Source organism: Tenrec ecaudatus, chromosome 3 (assembly GCF_050624435.1).
Source record: "Tenrec ecaudatus isolate mTenEca1 chromosome 3, mTenEca1.hap1, whole genome shotgun sequence".
NCBI lineage: Eukaryota > Metazoa > Chordata > Mammalia > Afrosoricida > Tenrecidae > Tenrec > Tenrec ecaudatus.
In genome coordinates, this window is record NC_134532.1 from 133826011 (window position 1) to 133846241 (window position 20231).

General features: G+C 43.9%; 1 protein-coding gene across 5 annotated transcripts in view; it reads left to right on the forward strand.

The window, feature by feature from the left end:
• FAM13A (family with sequence similarity 13 member A) overlaps window positions 1–20231 on the forward strand; it is a 313755-nt gene that overhangs the window by 181708 nt on the left and 111816 nt on the right. For 2 of the 5 annotated variants that reach the window (XM_075544020.1, XM_075544021.1), the window contains exon 1: window positions 15821–15980. The exons of the other annotated variants lie outside the window; for them this stretch is intronic. In XM_075544020.1, coding sequence (XP_075400135.1) covers window positions 15952–15980 — 29 coding nt within the window. In that variant the 5' untranslated portion in view covers window positions 15821–15951. Of the gene's footprint in view, window positions 1–15820; window positions 15981–20231 lie in introns of those variants that run through there. 5 annotated transcript variants of the gene reach the window in all.

A 20231-nucleotide genomic window follows, 5' to 3' on the forward strand; every position in this document is an offset into this window, starting at 1 on the left:
ACTGAAACTAAATGGTTTTGTAGGGGCTATGGATAGGCTCTTAGTTTGGTGATGAAAGCTCCATTCCTGACTTTTCCAGGAGATTAAAAACAAATATTTATTTGGGAGAGCATGCACCGCCTGAAAGAGTTGTTCTACTCTAAAAGTGCTTGCCGAACCATCTTTCTGTCCAATGCTTTTTCCATAGGGACTCGTTCTCAGAAAGATTTAAAGGACGAAAGTTCCCTTTGACTCTCTTGCTTCACAATTCTGTTTCTGATCTCTCCCTCAGAACTAACTCGTATGATCTACTTGCTTTCAAACTATGCAGCCTTTCAAAATTACTCAGCTGTAATTACACAGCAACATGTCTGGCATAGTCTAAACTTTCTTAAACGGTCTTTTTCACCAAATCAGATACACTTAGTAGAAGTCTTGCTGGCACTGTGGGTTAGGTGTCTGGCTATTTACTACAAGGTCAGCAGTTCGAACCCACTAGCAAGCCCATGGGAGAAGGATGAAGTTGTCTGCTCCCATAAAGAATTACGTCTTAGACTCCCTGTAGAGGGACATTTTAAGTGGGAATCCACTCAGTGGCAGTGAGTTTGGTTTGGTTTGGAGTTTAAAGGGACTATGGTTATTTGAATATTCTTGAAAAGTTCCCCTATTGCCAGTATTACTCCCTAGATGGTGTAAGCAGTTAAATGTTCTACAGTTAGACAGTGGTTCAAATCCACCCAGAAGTGCCTTCCAAAAAAGGCTTGGTAACCTATTTCTAAATGATCGCCTAGGAAACACTGAAGTGGTTCTACTCTGGAGGGCCTGGGACCAAATGCCAGCAATCCTGTATTACCTCCTCCTACTGAGATGTGAGGAGCCCTGGGCGTATTGTAGGTTATGTGCTGGCTGCTAACCAAGGGGTCCGCAGTTCAAAAACACCAGTTGTTCCACACCACTAAGCTGCCAGAGTCATTGTCATCACAGGCTGATCCCATCCCATCCCTCCGCCTTCAGCTACTAATCTGCAGCTTCTAAAACTGTAGCCCGTTAGAGTTCTTTAGAGAGCCGTGCCCACTTGTCCACTCCAGCTAGCAGACTTGTCTCCAGGCTTTCAGATAGCTCAGCTTCTTCTTCTGTCCCCCACTCCTGTCTTCCCTGTATAGCCAGCCACTTCTACAATGCCCTATGATAATCTCGTCTTTATTGCTCCCCCACCCCTTACCACCTGCAAACATAATCTTATCATCGACCTTCTCAGAACTGTTCAGTGACCTAATTGTGCCTGGCCTGCAGGGGACTTACCACCCTTTCTTCTACCAACCTTTAGCTCCAGGCCCTACCGGAGTTCGATAGCTGCCTTTTTCTCAGGCCCACAGTCACCATAGACTACATTTTTTCCCCAGGAAGATCTTGATTTCAGATACTGTTGTCAAGGGCAGATCTTATGTCAAATGTTTATCTCGAAACTTCCTTTAAAATGTATCATGAGCTCCCCTGTAGCACTTTGGGGGTTGCATCAGTTCCATCAGTAGTTCTGTAAAATGATCTTCAGATCTGAAAGATGACCTTGAAGGAAGAAACAATGATTCTGAGAAGGCTATTCATTTCACAAATATTTGTTGAGGAATGAGTTATACAAGATTGCATAGTTCGTTGACAGGTTGAGATTAAAAAACAACAACAAAAAAAAAAACAGGTGTCCTGATCATTTCACAGTGATTTCCTGCCTGCCTTGCACCTGGCGTTACAGCACCCTTTCCTGTGCATCTCTCTCTCTCTCACAGGAGTCTCCTGTGACCACCTGCAGGAGACTGTCTTCTGTTTCTCTGCATCCACGTCAGCACCTACAAGGTGGGTCCTTCGTTGCTGCCGCCATCGTCCCCTAGTTGTTACTCTTGTAACCTTATTCTGTGTCCCCAGGTGGGATTTAAATTGTGTGCTCAGACCTCTCTTCATCTCCATGATGTGCATGTCTCACAGGCTGAGGTCTGACCATAAAAAACAACCAGGTGTCAGTGTTTGCTCTGGCCTCAAACCAAACTCACTGCCGTCAATCAGTTCCAACTCCTAGCAGCCCTGTAGGACGGGCTAAAGGGCCCCTGTGGGTTTCCAAGACTGTCACTTTTTATGGGAGTAGAAAGCCTCATCTTTCTCCCAGGGAGCAGCTGCTGGCTTTGAACTGCTGACCTTGAAGGTAGTAGTCAAAGGCCACTGTTAGCCTAAGTCTCATAGTGTCCACTGTTACCGCTGTCTTAGAAGTGAGGGCAGCTATTACCAACTCCCTGCCCCACCAGTCCTCTGTATCATCTTCCTAATGGCACTCTGATTCTGATGCCGAGTTCCTATTAGTAAGTTCTAGATAAATACATTGCTTATTTATATAAGAGAACTCTGCATTGCTTATTTATAGAGGAGATACCCATTTTTTCTGTGAAGCTCTTAACCTCTGGATGCAACTCTCTGCCCTTGTGGCCAAAAGTATTTCCCTTGTGACATTTGCCAAACTAGGAACATTTCATGTTTTAGGAACAATAATAACATTTTCATAAGATTCAAGCTTTCAGCACTATTAACTTTACCCAATGCCCTTCAAAGTATCTAATCTATTAACTCCTGCAATTAAATATGACTTTCTTCATTTCTGAAGTCCAGCCAGCTACAAAAAGTAGTCATAACTATTCTGTGTTTGTACTTCATAAAGGCCACTCCAATTACTTCCTGAACATGTGTTTGTTCCCATGGTATTTCACGCTCAGTTCTGTGGGCCAAGTTTCAGAATTTAAAACCGACTAATGAAGCAGAGATGAAATTCGTACATTTAGCTATAAGATGTAGTGCTGCATTGTGTGTTAATGTAATTTGAAAATTTACCAACATTTATAGAAGTTCTGCTAACTGTGCAGAATTGCTGTAGTCACTTTCATCAGAGCGGAGAAGAGACTGCCTGCCTTGTGGAATGGACAGTGGGGAGCCAGACCACACTACTCCCCAAGGGAGTTGTGATTTCTCTAGTCGGTCCCACTTTCTGACCTTCGTAGCAAATATTTGTGTAAGAACATATTTTAAAAGGACTTCAAGGTCCCAGACTTGATGGGGTAAAAAAAGTTTTTTAAAAAATCTAAGCCTATCTCTATAGATATTTCCTTATCATTTCATAAGCATCCACACCCATGATGATGAATTCCAAGGTTTTCTTAGACAAATTGTTTCCTATAAGCTGAATATCTGCTAACAATATTTTCCAGTGTTTTTCAGTCTCCTTTTCTCCTATAGTTTGAAATAAAAGCTCTCCATGCTTTGATTATCAAAGAGCAAATGCTTTTCTACTCAGTCACCAAAATCTTCCCCTCAATCTATTTGCCATACCGACTTACATTTTGATATTTTGCTGAGATTCTAACTTCAAGTAGTTAAAAATGCTTTCCTGTTTATTCACTGTATAAATAGCAGGCAAAAGCAGGTGGATAATACAAAGCAATGCATTGTTATATGTTCAGATCATTTCCTGTGGAAGGTAGATCACTAGAGTCTATCTGGACGTCCATGGTCTTAGCTAGATTTGTTTTAGTAAATCTTACTGACCACAGGCTCTATGCTGTACACTACACTCACTAGGATCAGTAGGGGTTGGAATCTACTCAATTCTCTGGGCCAAGGAAAGTCAGGGAGAACTAAGACATGGTCTCTGCTCCTAGGGTCCCACAGCCTACTGAGGGAGACAAATGTATGCATGATTCACAATAATGCATAAGAAATAAATGGAGGTTTAAAAGTGTTGCAATAGAGGCGCTATGAAAGCAGAGACGACTTATCATTGAGTAAACTTCAAACTTGTTAGCATGACAGTCAAGGTCTTTAAAGTCAACTGACCTGAGCTTGCCCTTCTCCAGCTCTTGCTCACCTACCCAGCTGCATCTCAGTCACATTATTTCAATAGAATCCCAGTTGGGTTCTATTTCTGAATCTAATAAGTTTCCCTTCTAATTGGATTGATCTTCCTCTACTTGCTAAAGCACACTTTTTAAAAGTGTTTCTTATAATTGGAGTGAACGTTTGCAGAGCAAATTGGTTTTCCACTTGTGGTAGTTACATAATCTGGTGCCAACTTGAGATGATTGAGAGTAAAGGAGTGCCGTTTAGCCTGTCAATCAAGTCACTGCTTGATGATCTTATTTGGAGGCGCTACAGAGATAAATAGCTCGCTAGAAGCAGGACACACACACTCTGCTTGGTATTCCTGATGACAAGACACATGGAGCTACGCTAGAACCATGGAGTTGGAGGAACCAGGTGAAGAGCCCTGCTTGTGATGTGATGCTTACACCGCCACTGGATCCACAAGACTCTCCACCCACTGACCTGTGATCTCCCTGCATTTGGTGTCATTGCCAGTATTTCATGAATCTGGAGAGGAATTTATAGATTGCTATCAGATATATGGACTAATATCAGACTTACGGACTTGATCTGGACTGGGCTGGGATATTTTTTCAATATTCAATTGCTCTTGTGTATAAAGCTTTTTCTTGTACACATATGAGCGTCTATGAATTTGTTCTGCTAGTCAACCTTGAATCACACACCACTCAATAATTCATACATAGTTTGTTTTACGACACTGTTTGCAGATTCCACAATATCACAGACTCTTCCTCTTCCTTTCCAGAGTTTACCATTTCCATTCATCCTTCTTTGCTTTCCATTTGTGTCTTCTGAACTTTATCATTGGGAAAATGTTGGCCTTATGAACTCATGTTCATAAGATTATTTGAGGAGGCACATGGCTCCCTGGTGTTACCTCACCCTATTGGCCTGACTGTGGTGTTGACCTGTGGAGGTGAGTTAAGTTACCAAGGGCTATTGTCTTAGGGGCTTCTACCAGTCACTGTTTGGGGGGTTTGTTTGTTTGTTTGTTTTGGCAAAAAAAAAAACCCTGGTCTTTTCCTACAATTTTGAGTTTTGTTCAACATGGTTTTTCTCCCACTTTATCCAGAAACTCCTTTTGGGACCCCTTTCCCAGTGCTCAGCATTGGTATCTGGGCACCATCTGGCTCTTCTGGTCCCAGGGTTGTACAGATGGCGGTTCACGCAGTCCACTTCTGGTCTAGACGAATTATGTCCATATGTCCTTGGTTCTCTTCCCTCTTCTTTGCTCTTTCTGGATGGTCAGAGACAAATAGTTTTACCTTCGATGATGACACAAAGTTTTAAGGCCCCGTTGGAGGTAGGATGTAGAACATTGTCTTAGGAACTGTTTGGCCAACCAACCTCAGTGAACCCCCAAGGTACTCTGAGCTCCAGGTCTAGTTATTTTGTTAGGGCTAAGAAGTTGGTATATTTTCACCTGTTTACTCTGTAATAAACATAGCTATTTATAGCACATGCAAATAGATTTGTATAAACGGTCATCTGCCAAACCTATATACGAGGACTTCAAAAAGTTCATGGAAAAATTCCATTATGTTTTCATTCCATTTTGCATGAACTGGTTGAAGCCCCACTGCATTTCTGGTTATGAATGTCTCTTTCTCCTGCTTGTCTGGCTATGTGTCCGCTTGTAAATTAGTATTTACTGCTGTTGTTAATCAGGATTGTGTGCATACTAGCATTTATCTTTGCATTCTGTAGCCTTTGTGCACCTCTGCCTGCCTTCCTTTACTTTAGTGGTATCGAACTGATCGTCCTCTTGTTTGCGTTCCTTTTCTCAGGGTCAGTGTGAATATCATCTTCTCGCTAGAAGATTTGTAGAAATCTTGTCACCTGGAAATAATTTCTCCCTCTTCTTTTCCCTTAGCACATTTCTTATATTACATCGCTGATCACCACCCTTCTTGGAATATGATCGGTGGTCTCTGTGCTGTTTTCTCTGCCTCCATGTTGGTTCCCTGTTTTAATGGATTCATTTTTTTTAGATGCTTGCTGAGTGCCTACTCTGTGTGCTCTCCCACATGCTAGAATCCAGCAGTGCACAAGAGAGATAAGTCTCTTCAAGGGACTTACTTTCTGTTCATGGAACAGTTAGGCAACACATGAGTAAACTTTTAAATATAAAGTTAAAATCCCAATATTAATTAAAGATGTGAAGAAGAGTAAAGCAGGGACATGCAAAAATACAGACGCTTACATGTCGATACACTTTTGTGGGCATCGTGTTATATATCTTGTCTTCCTGAAAAGAGCAAGGACCCTATTAGTTGATGGTTCATTTTGGTGTCTCTGGGTAGTACAAATGGTTGAGGGCTGGACCAACTGAAAGGTTCACGGTTCAAACCCGCTCACAGGCACCTTGGCAGACAGGCCTGGGGACCAGCTTCCGAAGGTCACTGCCTTGGAAGCCCAGTAGACTGGTGCGACTCTACCCGGGTGGTGTCGCCATGCGTCATAATCAACTCAACAACAGCGCACAATGATGCCTTCTCTCATTTAGGAAACTGAAATCCCTGGATTGGGAGATCAGAAAGGGAAGCACACGAAAAATAAAGAAAACTGAGTTTTGCCTTGATGGGTCTGTTGGAAGGGGCCCTCGTGGTGCCGTGGGGTAGGTGTTGGGTCACTAACCACAATGTGGGCGGTTCAAAGCACCAGCTGCTTCGTGGAAGAAAGAGGAGGCCGTCCGCTCCTGCCCAGATTCAGAGTCACATGATTTGCTTCACTCTTCTCTCTTCCAGACAGGGAGAGAGTAATGTATGTGCCTCAGCTGCTCCTGAGCTCTTAAGACCCTAGTCCTACTCACTAGAGTGGAATATAGAACAGCATCTCCGTGAACTCTGTTATTCCACTTGACTTTGGTGTCCCCTGAGACTATTATGGTCTTGATCGTGCAGGCCCCGGCGACTCATTTCTGAACGGCGTTTGTTTCTAAGGAACGTTCGTAGCTCTTCTCCCTGGTGCTCCACCACATTCGTGGACGTATTTGCAGCACAGGGGAAGACACAGAGAGAAAGCTGCCTGTGGAGGGGCGGGGGCGGGGGAGGGCGGAGAATGCTTCCACTCTCCCTCCCAACCTAGGTCAGCCTCTCTCTATTCGTGGATTACCATATGAGAAGGCTGTGTATGTAACATTATTTGTCTCTGTTGCCTTTAGCTTTACAAACTTCTCAGTGTCTCCCCTTGCCTCTGTCATTTTTTGCCAACCTCCCAGAGAGCAATTGAAATTTCTTTTTCAAGCACCTCTTCTTACTAACATGCTGTGAGAAAACTGTCACCGTGTGGATTTTAATAGCTCACACTTTACATGGATTTCACGAGAAAATACATAGACACAGTTATTTAACCAGTCTTATGCTCTGAGAAGCTGAATTAGACGTGAATTTTTAACAGATAAGGACCATAAAAACTCACTAGGGATGCTGGAACTGGGAGGCACTACGACTGTGAAATGTCTTGTAATATGATCTGTTCTTGGGAGCACGGCTCATCGCCACTTCCTCTTGATTTCCTTTCAAAATATATTTTCATTTGTTCATTGGATCGGTTCAGAGCAAAGCATGCCTTTTTTGGGTTCACTTAATTTTACCAACCAGCATCTACACACCAAGAGGTTTTATGCTTGTGTATTTCATGTCTTAGAGTGTGGAGTGTTCATTTTATGTCTCATGGGTATCGAATCGGCCAGTGGGTTACCATATCATCCTGAGCAGTTTTGACATTTCTCTAAGGAGCCCCTGCTGAAGCCTGCTTCTCCTCCACTAGGAAATATCTTTGAAAAGGGTGAAAGGGCACTGGGACAACTCAAGGCAGCTGATCTCAGGTGTGGCAGCAGCTGTTATGTGAGACATGACTTATTTTATGAGAACAGAAACACTATTATTTGGGCTCCCACGGGAGATTTGGAGAAAGCAGTGCCCGGGGAGTCCCATTCCAGGAAAATGCGCCCAAGCACTTACTTATTGGCAGCGAGCACTAACTGAGATTCCATCTGGCAGAAAGATGGAGTTTTCCCTGTCCCAGAAAGTTGGGAAACAATTATGTAAGTCATCCCAGGGAATTTATTTTTAACCACAGTTTGTGCAGATATCGAAGTCCCTCATTTCTGACAACAAAGTCGCTTAAAAGAAAGAAAACAGAGGCAGCTTCTCTAAATTTCTAGGTAACCGAGCTACTTCCTGAGTGATACTTAACTTGCCTTTTGGTTTGAAATTGTTCCTCTGTCTTTCGGGTGGATATTTTGAATCTCATTTTCTACCTTGGAAATATCGGGCCTGCCTAGTGAAGTCGCAATCCTCAGTGGAGTGAAGAAACCGTGTCCTCAGTGCCTGGCATCGGTGACCAGCAGTCCCCTCCACCGCTTGCTAGCAGCTCTACGGGGTTTGAGAATTTAAAGACATTGACACTACCGGCCAGTCGGAGTCCAGGAGACCTAGTCAGATAGACTGAATGAAATGAAAACGATGTGTATTCAACCAGAATTAAATAAGCATGTTTTTAAGAAAAAGTTATATAGTTTCTGTTCCATCTGATTTATTTTTTCAGCAATCTTCTAATATCACTAGCTGAATCTAATAACTTAAGGAGGAAAATGTGATTCTGTTAAATTTATGATCTTTTATTTGGGTCCCAAAGGAGGGTATAGATATACATGTTTTATAAGAAAGGCCCAATAAAAATGGCTCCCCTAACTAGAAATTCCTTATTCCTATTAGCATAAAGCTGCTTCGAGAATATTTTCATTTGTTCATTTTGGGGTGATGGCCTAACATAAATCTTTTCAATGATTTTACAGTTATTCTTTGAGGTGAGACATACTTTTGTTCCTTTATCGAACAACAAGCCACAACCCTCGCCTGTCACTCAAACCAAACACTGCCATCGAGTCAATTTCTGCTTCTTGGCCACCTTGCAGGACAGGGTCCAACTACCACTGTGGCTTACCAAGGCTGTTTCTCTGTACGGGAATAAACAGCCTCATCTTTTACCCACTCTCCTAATACTACACTATATTAATTTATTCTTAAGAGAGATGTATTCACTTAAAATTTGAAACTTCTGTTTCCATTCTTTTTTTCTTTCAATCTTCCTCTTTCCCGCCAAACCCTACTCCAGTCATTTCCTTCGCCCTACTGCAACTGGCGTCCCTACCAAATTCCCAATGCCTTCATGGGTCCAGATGAGAGGGCTCCAAAATGCATGGGAAAAGCCCATGATCTGTTATCTACTTATCTCCATCTCTTCTAGAGTTTGGGGTTTTTTACAGTCCTCGTGTGTGTGTATGTGTGTGTGTGTGTGTGTGGTGTGTGTGTACTTACCTAAGTTTAAGCTTCAGATAAGAAGATAAGATTCTTTATTTTTTGTAGTCAGCCAGTTGTTCATACTCTTTCTCTCCGACCGTTGGGCGCAGCCAATTGTGTAATGCTTGCTTTGTTTTTAAGGGCTACTCCACAGTGGGACATCTTTAGATTTCGACATCCAGTTGCTGACTTCAGTCCAGCCCTTTACCAGCTGGGACTGAAGCTAATTAACGTCTTCATTTCCGTGTCTCTCAGAACGAGCACAGCGAGATTCTCTATGAGTGCTAGCAACCGCACACATATCAATCACTCCCTTCGCGTCTCTCTCCCTGTAGTCTTCTGCTTAATAGTTTGTTGTTGCTTCCACAACTGATGTTATTGTCATGGGGTAAACACTGACATGTATTAGTAATCTAAGGCACATGCAGCCAGGTACAATCAGAATGCTCCTTAGAGGCACGGAGGGCGAAACTTCATCTCATCTACTGGGGGCATGTCCAGAGGGACTAGTCCCTGGAGAAGGACACGCTGGGCGAAGTAGTAGGGCAAGGAAAACGAGGAAGAGTTACCACAAAGTGGACTGACGCGGTGGCTGCATTGATGGACTCAAACAGGAACAATTGTGAAGATCGTGCAGCACAGGGCAGGGTTTCCTTCTGTTGTGCGGGTGGTGAGGGGGTGGGGCTCATGATGAGTCAGAGCCAAATGACAACAACAACTTAGCTTAGCAGAGGCTGGTTTAATCAAGATCCCAAGCAGCAATACTAGACTATGGAAGTCAAATACCCCTCCCACCCCAATCTTGGCTTCATGACTGTGAAGAATGAATGTCAGATGTAGTCATTGCCATTTATAAATATGATGAGATTCACCTGAGGCAGGCAGTATCCCTAGTGTATGTTACACGGATTGATTCAAAATATGGGGAAGAAGACTAGAGAAACACCTTCTTACCAACCTTTTAAAGCAGAAATTAGTTGTAAAGTAATTTACCATCTTAGGAAATCAATTAATCGTATCTGAAAACAAAGTGGATATGGCCAAGAAATATTCTTGGTCCTCTGGTTGTTTTTAATTGATGTTGAAATTAAAACAAATACAGCCACCTCATTTTTGCTGCTCTTGCTAGCACAAGGGCACACACACTTATTACTAAACACTTGGAAGCTGCCGAAGACATTATGTAAGAAAATTAGATATTTACGAGCCAGCTAAAGGGGGCCGGGGGAGAGAAACAGACAGCCAAAGGGAAAACTGATTATTTTGAACACTCAAAAGTTTCCAGAAGTTTTGGATGGGATCTTGCTTTTTCCGCCTCTGTGACTGCACACCAATACATACATCCATTAAACCAGTTATTGATTAGTATCATCCTTTATTTGAAGCCAGGCTGCAGAGGCACCTGGTTTAGCTTACACGTGGCACTCCAATGGTAAATGTGAAAAAAAGTAGGCAGAAATAGTCCTTGGAAAGTCCTAATCTGATCAAAGGAGCTAGGCTTCAGACGCTCTAGAAAAGTAATTGGTTTACATATGGTCTGTTCGTTGTAAGGGGTTCAGGAACACGATAATTCTTGTCCTAGAAAACTTACATTCCAATAGAGAGATGATGTAGAAAGTCAAATAATGGTATAACTCTGTGGAGGAAAGGTAAATATCATAAGAAATACAGAGATCCATAAGAGATTTCATCCATCCTACCTATCACTGACTGACTAAGTATGGGTTGAATTTTGCCAGGAAGAAATGGATTGGGAGAATAGTCCAGACAGAGGGAACAACATGAACAAATGTTTGGAATAGAAAAAAGTCAAAGCAGATTTGAAAATAATGACCAGATATGTCTGGTTTTCCTTAGAAGATGTAAACAGCTGAACTGGGGAGGCAAAGTGGAATTAATCTTTGGAGAACCTTAACTGGTTGAGTCAACCCAGTTTTTTTGTTGTCTTCTTTTTGGTTCTTTTTCTGTTGTGTACTGGGTTGAATCGTTTTAATATGCTGAGGTTTATTCAACGCAGTCAGTGCACTATGGAACAGAGCACTCCCCAAGCCCCTGCTAGCCCCAGGAGCAGCGGGAGATCAGACTTAGGGGATCCATAAGGCTTGCGATGACTGATTAAGTACTGCCTGGGCTGACTAAGACCTAAGCCCTACCAATGAGCCCGACCATTTCTTCTTGAAGAGGAAGAAGTTGAAAGAATTGAAAGTTGCGATATTCTTGACCTTCCGGCATCAACCAGGAGGCAAAGCAATGATTGCCTTGAACAGTTCAGGTTTGCGGCCCTAGAGAAGATGTGCTCTGTGGGGTATGCATGGGCTGCCTACTGCCATATATTCTTGCCCCAGATGCCCGTTGTCTGGAAGTACTGCTTAAACCTATCCAGTATCATCCAATCAGCGTGCACCCCTCCATTGACAGGCAGTGGATGGCTGCAATTGAGGAATATAGGCCAGGAATCGGACCCAGGTTTCCCACGAAAGGTGAGAAACCCATCAGGGAACCACCACTACCCTCACGTAAGAGGTATTTAGAGCCAGTGAAGTTTTCGAGCTGAGGACTGAGCGACCAAATCACCATTGCAGTAAGAGAGTCATTGTAAGAGCGCAGTGGATGCCCCGGGGAGAGGCTACATGGAGGCAGAAAGAGCATTTCGAAGCTGATTGTGACAGCGCCAACCACTAAGGAGAGCTGATTAAAGAGACAAGGCAGGGCAGTCGGCAGCTGCAGTTAAGACTAGGGAGGAAGGAAGGAGTAGGAGATGACTCATGTTTGGAATCTGATTCATCAAGAGAATAATAACATCATTAGCAGGAGAAGCCCAGAGGAGAGTGACACTAGGTTTTCAACATGTTGATTAAGATGGTAACACTAATAATTATACGCCACTTATTATGGTCAAACCTGCGAAAGAACCCGTGAAGAGGGAAACCTGTCAGACAAGGAAAACACACTGTTTCCAAGAGAATGAGCGGCCCCAAAGCCGTTAACACGATGGAGAACTTGTGGGAGCCTGGGAAGCAAGGCGGTCCCATGGAGTTCCAGTTCTCCGCGGTTTCGCTATCCTTCTTGCTTTACCTGCTTGATTTCATTTGTTCCTCAGAGCCTTCTCAGGGTGTTTAAACAACCTGCCCCAGCTTCAATCGCCTGTCAGTGGTGGAGCCAGGAGCCAGTTCTCCCGGGGCGTAATTCCAGAGCCCAATAAATTAAGCCCTAATGGAAAGTAATGAGTTGGCCTCAACTCGAAGGCAGCAAGTGTTCTAGTTTAATGGAAAGCTTGTATACAATGGGGGTGAGTGAGATGGGTGCAGTAAGAGGAACCCCTGCAAATACCAGGAAAGGGGGGTGTGTGATCAGGAGGCTTGGAGGACTCCCTGGAAAGACTGTAGCACGCCCCACACTGAGAAGATTGAAGGTGTGTAGCTGTTTCTGAAAGGTTAGAGTGGGAGGGAGCTAAGAAGAGGCATTTCGATCTGACAGCCCAGAGAGCGCTGATGGCCTTCAGAAGCGGTGATGAGGTCAAAAGTCTCTTGGCAGAAGGTGGAGGAGCATGTAGCTTATGATACTGAGGAAGGAGCCGGAGGAGCCTTTGGGGAAGTTTGTCATTGGGAACGAGGCGGGAAATAGCTCTACGGTGCCCGCAGGTAGGACTTTTGAATAATGTTCTTTTTTGTTGTTTTAAGACTTGGGAGTGCTGAAATCAAGTTCCTGCCTTGAAGGTCGACTTAGCAACTAGAGCGAGACAGAGCCAACATGTAGCAGAGAGCTAACGTTTTCCAGAAGAAGCAGAAGACGCTGAGCTCAGATACAAAGAAAGTAGACCTGAGTCGCCCTACCCTTTATTCTAGAGTAGGAAGAAGGCAAAATAACTGGAGGTTGAAGGATTAAATATTGGCGTTTTGTATAAATTAGGAGACAGTATCGTTAGCGTCTATGAGAAGTCCCGGTTTGTGGCACTGGAGAGGATTTACAACACTTGCTATGGGTGTTCAGGGCAAAGTCATTTGAAGGTAACTAAAAATGTTGCCACACCAGTACTGCAGTGCAGGCTGAGGTTAAATAGCACACATTTTTAGTGTGAGTAGTTTCCAGGGCTACGTGACAGTCTTTTGCAATATTCAGCAGCCTGGTGGTGGAGAAACAAGCTGGCAGGAATTATACAGGGTAAAGAATCAGTTGCTGCTATTGAACCATTTTAGAAATAACAAATTGCTGAAGAAAATTAGGAATCCACCTTTTACATAGGACACGTGTGCTATGTGTGTGGGTGGTCGACTTCAACACAACAGAAGTCAGGCTAGATGGGAAACCAGCTGAAAGTGTGCGGGCACTCAGGCTGCAGACCCAGGCGTACCTGTGAGCGATGCACAGGGACAGGCTGGCTGAGAAGGAAAGGTGGGCCAAGAAGAGAAGATCACATTTTGAGAAGCTAGAGCCTGCAGTCATTCGATGGTGTTCCTGGCTCCCAGGCTGTCAGGAACAGATACCCAAAAGTTAGCCATCAGAGCAACAACGGCGTTCAGATGACCAAGGGGTCCGGCAGTGGGAAGAGCAGAGTGGAAGGACTGCAACCGAGGTGCAAATTTATAAACAACAGTCGAGTAATATCCAGAAAATGGGTCATGAAGGCGGGCATGTTATAAGTAACAGAGGCTGAAAAACCCAGGGAATCAATGACTTACAGTGGGAAGAGAGTTCTAAAAAGTAACTGTTAACCTTTTAAAAATTATTAACCTTATCAGTATGTCATATGGCGCATTAAAGGGATATTTATTCATCAAGAAATATTTATCAGGAAATATAGATTAAATCAGGTGTTAAAATATGGATGTCTGTATTAATTTGCTTTTGTCTCTATTGTGCATTGAATGTAAATTATGGTTCAATTTAATGTATTTTTATAATGCTGAGTCAATTATTGTTGATCACTTTTTTTTATGTCTACTTTAGTCACAGTGTGACAAGTCCATGAAATTCAGAAAAGATAAAGCGTTACATCTGCCAATTAAATCTTAACTATCTTTAAATATGTTGATATCTTACAATAACTTTTAAAAACTCATATAGAACAGGGACAGCACTATAACTTCTGGAAAGGAATGAGAAATCTGGAAAACAGTTTCCACGAACTTTCCATGAGAACTTGAACAAATTATTTACATTTTCTAATATGAGGTTTATTTAATAAGATATAGCATATAATGTATAATCTATAGATTAATATTATAAGCAATTTTCTAACTCACACAGCTATTTAAACTATTAAGCAAAGTATAAAGGCTTTTTCAAAAACAAAGATTTATGCTAATATCTAGAGCTAAGTTATGGTTATTGGGACATAAAATTAGCACCGCATAAATCTAGTTCGATAATGTTGGTGTCAATAACTTTTTTTTTGCTTATATCAATTCTTGGTCGGTTTTAGTTATTGATAATCTGCCATAAGTTTCATGATGAAGAATCCATCTTCAGAAATAAAATAGAGGATTTAGTCAGGCGATTAAATGATTATTAGCAAGTATAACATAGGAAGGCAGAAATCTCACGATGGGAATTGCTATTTTAAATTCACAATTAGGAATGTATGGTAAATTCAGAGTGATGAATGGTCCATAAAAACACGGGGGGGGGACATACAGAGAAGAGTTTACAAACCCCCACCATCTCCCGGTCTAGCTCTGCCACTCGGATGCTGGGAAAGAAATCTTGTTTAAATGTATTTCCACTTATTGTTCCTGCAGTGTAAGACATATATGGATTAACAATTTTGTTCCTGAAAATGTCACAGTAGCATTCTATCCTTCAGCAGAAAAACGTAAGGGAAAACTAAATAAGTAATGGGCATTAAGCCTTTGATTTTTGGTCTGTAAAATAAATTAACGAATGAGAAACCACAGATTATTTTGACCTTCTTAAAGGAAAATGACTATCAGCACATTCAATTTAGAAGAATCCAATGCAAACGTAATCAGTTAACCGAACTTCCAGGCGAGTCGGAACGGGAAATTCTTTAGGACTTGAGCAGTCGCCCTGTCAGTAGGAGCAATGTGCCTTGGGTGATGTCACCAGGGACTGGGAGCCACCTCCGTGTAAACAAACATCAGCAGGAAATCAATGTGGGTAGGGCAAGGGTCAAGGAGCACGCCTTCCTTCTAGAAAAGGATCTCGCCTTCCAGGGCTAGTCTGTGTTTTTGTTTTGTTTTACGGGGACAGGGGAAGGACAGAATGTCGTTCTTGACTTCTGGCCATAGAAACCTTTTGCGTCCCAGGCACTGTCTTTCCTTGGCAGACAGATTGCCCTGCTGGCAGCCTCTCCACTGCTGAAAATAAAGGGCTCTCCACTCTTGCTGCAATTATTGGTTGTTTTCCTCAGACTGACAAGCCTCTCGACAGAACTGCTCAGCGTCAAGTTTCAAGTTCCCAAAACTAGGCAAAGCCCACTGAGGAGCCTGAGCCTGAAGGAGGAGGAGGGAGGTGGGAGGCGGGAGGAGGGAGGAGGAGGAGGAGGAGGAGGAGGAGCGCTTTCAGGACTGAGCAGCTGCTCCTCTGATTGGCTGGGTGTTCAGCTGCTTCCCTGGAACAAAAGGTCAAAGTGGACTGCAGTGTAAATGTGGAAAGACAGCCCATAAAATAGCATGGCTCCGAGAAGTTGGAGGCTGAACGTCCAGTGCACCGGCTAACTGCAGAGCCACATTTGTCTTGGGAGCGACAGTCCCTGTGAGGTTCTCTTGTAGATTTGTATCCAGGAATGGCGTGTGAAATCATGCCTCTGCAAAGGTAGTGTGCGTTCCTGTTTTGTTTCGTTTCTTTCTGCTTATTATTATCGGAATAGTAGAAAGCCACATGGTGTTGCCAATAATTGGCATCTTTTAGTCATGCTGCAGAGGGTGTAGAGTCCGTTCTTGGAATGCTCTTCCTTAAAAGAAAGAAAACTGTACACTGTACTGCGCTGGTCTGTGACTGACGTTTGTGCTCGATTCCTGACCGTTTTGTTTTTCAACTTGGTTCTGGTGTTCAGTTATAGCCTCTGAGTGAGAGTGAGTATAAGACAATCCTTGTGAGAGCCAAAGGAAACCGCAGCGGCAGAATGCTGCCAGCAGACTGTAATCAGACAGCCAGCTTCCTAACCAGGCGGCGACAGTGTGCTGAGCTCTGAGCTCACTTTAAGGACTACTGAATTGAGGAGCCCTGTAAAATGCATCTTCAGACTTCTCTTTCGCACTTCAGACCCAGGCAAGGGTTCCCTGCTCATAAGTCCATGCCAATAGATAGGAATAGATGTTCATGGTAATATTCCCCCTTTGGATAAATTCTAGAGAGATTTATGGCACAGAAGGCAGTTTTTGTTTTTGTTATTTTCTGGTTTTACTCGTTGGTAACTGTGTGATAGATTTGTGCTGTGATTGATTGGGGGCAGGGGTGGTAAGAGTACCAAAACAGAGAGAGAAAGGTAAATTTCAAGGAAGGTATTTACCCCAAAAGAATGGTTCAACCCTGTTGGGGAACTAATGAATTAATGCACCCTGGAGTGTGAAGGCTGGAAGGCCCTCCATGATCACTGGGTCCACTCCTCCCGTTGCCAGGGGGAAACTGGAATAGAAATTGTTTGAGAGTGCCCAAAAGCACATTTAGTGATTTTTAAAATCCCTCTCCGAAATCAAGTTATCATATTTCAACTTCCACCGCTAAACAGGAGGGAGCATGGAGTTCCATGTAAATGCTACATTGAAGAAAACAGTACATCGGGTTTTATTCATTTAAAATTTTTTTAAAAAAATAACTCAAGTAGCGAGTGAGGTTTCATCATTCACAAGATTGAAAACCTCAAAGGGGGAAAAACAAACTAGTTTCACTTAAAACAATAATGCTACCCATATTTTGATGAATGGGCTGGAAACCAGTCATTGATTTACAATGTGGCACACAGATCCTGAGTGTGAGACAGACCAGTGTCAGTTTTAGTTCACCAAGCTGACAGCTGTGCTCCAGTGGGAGTTTCTAAAACTCAGTAATGCAATAGAGCAGAAACCGACTTCTCCAAAAATCTGAGCCTTGACTGGGTAACTCGGCAGAAAGATGCAGCTGCTCAAAGCTGTGCGAGACTCACTCTAGTGTGCACTTCTTGATTTGCTTTCCAGTGTGAAAGTTGAGGACTCCCCACCACACCATCTATTACCGTCCATGCTGAAGGGTTTTCCCAGTCTCATTCTAGATAAGCGTATTGGCTATTACTCTACTCTGTCTGAGCTAGTTTAACAGCGATGGAGAATAAAGTAGGTCTCAATGCTGCTGAAACATGTTTTAGGGAGTTAAACTGATCAAAGAAAGTTTTTAGTCAGTATACTTCTCTCCCAAACTACTTTATATTGTTAGTCCTTACTAATAAGCGTAGGCAAGAGGAAGCATTTGAATTTGTACACGAAGATGTTGAGTAATACTTTTGTTTCCTGACCACACCGTCCTAAAATCACATTCGGTTGGATCTCCTGCCACAATATCCCTCAGGCATCCCAAAGTTTAATTTGAGGGGTTTCCCTGCAATCTCCAGAACTGTTCTTATCTCTGACTATAAACCTTTACACACACACACACACACACACACACACACGTGCACGCGCGTGCGTGCGCACAGGAACCAGGATTGTTGGTTTTCCTCCTTGTGAATCTGAGTGCCCACTCGGATATCCTCCCTGCTCCCATATGAAAGCGTCCCTTCAAATACTGACTCAGTATCGTTGGCTAAGGATTTCCATTACTCTAGTGGCAAGGATGAGCAGTGCTAACCACCCCCACCAGTCTACTGTGGAGACCTGCCTAACGCCGACAGGAATGCTTTGCTCTATTCTGCTTACGAGCCCTAAGGGACTAGGAGGCATCTGGGTGGCACCGTGATGCAGTTTTTGGCTGCTAACCAAACATGTTGGGGCTTCAAACCCACCCAGTGGCTCTGCAGGAGAAAGACCTGAGGGTGTATGAAAAAGGTCACATAAAGATGACACCCAAGACAACCCTATAGGGCAGCCCTCTGCTGCCCCGCGGGTTCACTGGGAATCCACGGGATGTCACCCGATGGCAATAGGGGCTAGGGGTGGATTGAATGAGGAAACGAATAGCTTGAAATATGCTAACTAATCCATGCTCAGTGTCTATATTAAGCAGACATCACGGTCAGCCCTTACTATTCTGTAGGTTCATGACAATTACCTGGGGAACTTGTATAAAGCCTCTAGATTTAAAGTGAACTCGAACCCCAGGAGTGGCTGGGAGAGCACTTGCATTTTCCCATGCTCTCCCGAAGCAACTCTGATAGCGAGGGTGCTCAGGTCGACAGCCACTCGCCTAACCTCCAGCGAGTAACTCTGCCGTTGCTGCTGTGGGTCCTCAGGTTGGTTCCGACCCATAGCGGCCCCATGCACAACAGATTGAAACACTGCCCAGACCGGTGCCGTCCTCGCAGTATTTCCTGTGCCCGCGCCACCAGTCAGCCCATCTCCTGGAGAGCCTTATTGCTGATGGGGGCCATCAAGTTAGTTTCGACTGGGAGCGACCCTAGGTACACCAGAATGATGAATGATGAGAGATTGCATAAACCTATCCGCAGCAGGTGTGTGTGTAAATATATATAAAATCAGACACCGGCGTGTGTGGTATAACGTCCGTGGAATATTCTATGCAATTTGGACATTGTTCAAACATCACATTAAAACATTATTGGAGCCACTTCTGGCCCTGCTGGCCACACTGCTCCTGCTGTAGACAGAGCTCCTGGCAGAGGCCGGAGGGCCAGGTGAGGGAGCTGCAGGAGCCGAGAGGGCAGCAGCAGGAGCAGTGGGTGTGGGGAAGGACTAGGGCAGGCACAGCCCTGCCTGTGATGTCACTCACCTGAGCAGTAGGAGCAGCCTGGACGCTGTAGCCCTTGCCGCTGCCCCCGCTCATCCGCTCTGCCCACCTGACAAAACCTGAGCACCTGTGCCAGAGCCATGTCCTTTGCCTCAGCTATTGGTATCCTATCCATGATCCCGTGCTGCTAGAGTCTGGATTTAGGGTCTTTAAACCCATGAGGGGAAAATAATAAACAAGAGGAGAGTTATTTTTCTCTTAAACTATGCACACTCACGCATACCCACACCCCGCCCCATTTTAAAACTCAATATGAATCCACAGACACATCCAAGGATGTCTATCTATAATCTGGTGTTCTATATGTATATGGATGTGTATATATGTATGCGTGTCTGTATGCATACATAGGGAGCTCTGGTATCGTAACTGTTACGTGTTGGGCTGCTAATCTCAACATCAGCAGTTTGAAACCATGGGAGGAAGACAAGGCTTTCTACTCCCAAAACAGTTACACCTTGGAAACCAAGAGGGACCGTTCTACCCTGTCCTTTAGGGTCAATAGGAATCAGAATGGACTCGATGGCAACCTGTAGCTCAAACACTGACCGTGCAATTACAAACTGGAAGGTGAGCAGTGCAGACCTGCCTAAAAGTACCTCCTAAGAAAGGCCTGCTTCCCAAAAGGGACAGCTTTGAAAGCCTAGGAAGCAGTTTCACTCTGAATGCGGCACTACCATGAGTCAGAGTGGCCTCCACAGCAACTGGTTTTCATTTTACTCAACCTCCCCAAGGAGCAGTATCATGACCTTACTGCGCTTGTGAGGTGCCAACAAGCTGAGTTTGACTCATAAGGACCCCACGTGACGTAGAGTAGTCTTGCCTGTGGTCTCCTGAAAGCCGCTCACCTGGTCTTTCTCTCATGGGACACTGGATGGGTTCTAACCAGCAGCCTTCTACTTGCCAGTAAGGGTTTACCCGTGTGCCAGCTGGGCTCTTATTGTGATCTCAGAGAGGCTTATTTAACAAAATCAACTCTTTCATTTATAAAATTGCCCGTTGTATCATTAAACCCAAGGCTCTCTTTGATTGACCAAACGCCACACTGCGACTGACACTGTGGCCATTGAGACACAAACTCGGCTTCATAGAGGCCATGTGCGAGCTGGGAAGCAGGCACACCACCAT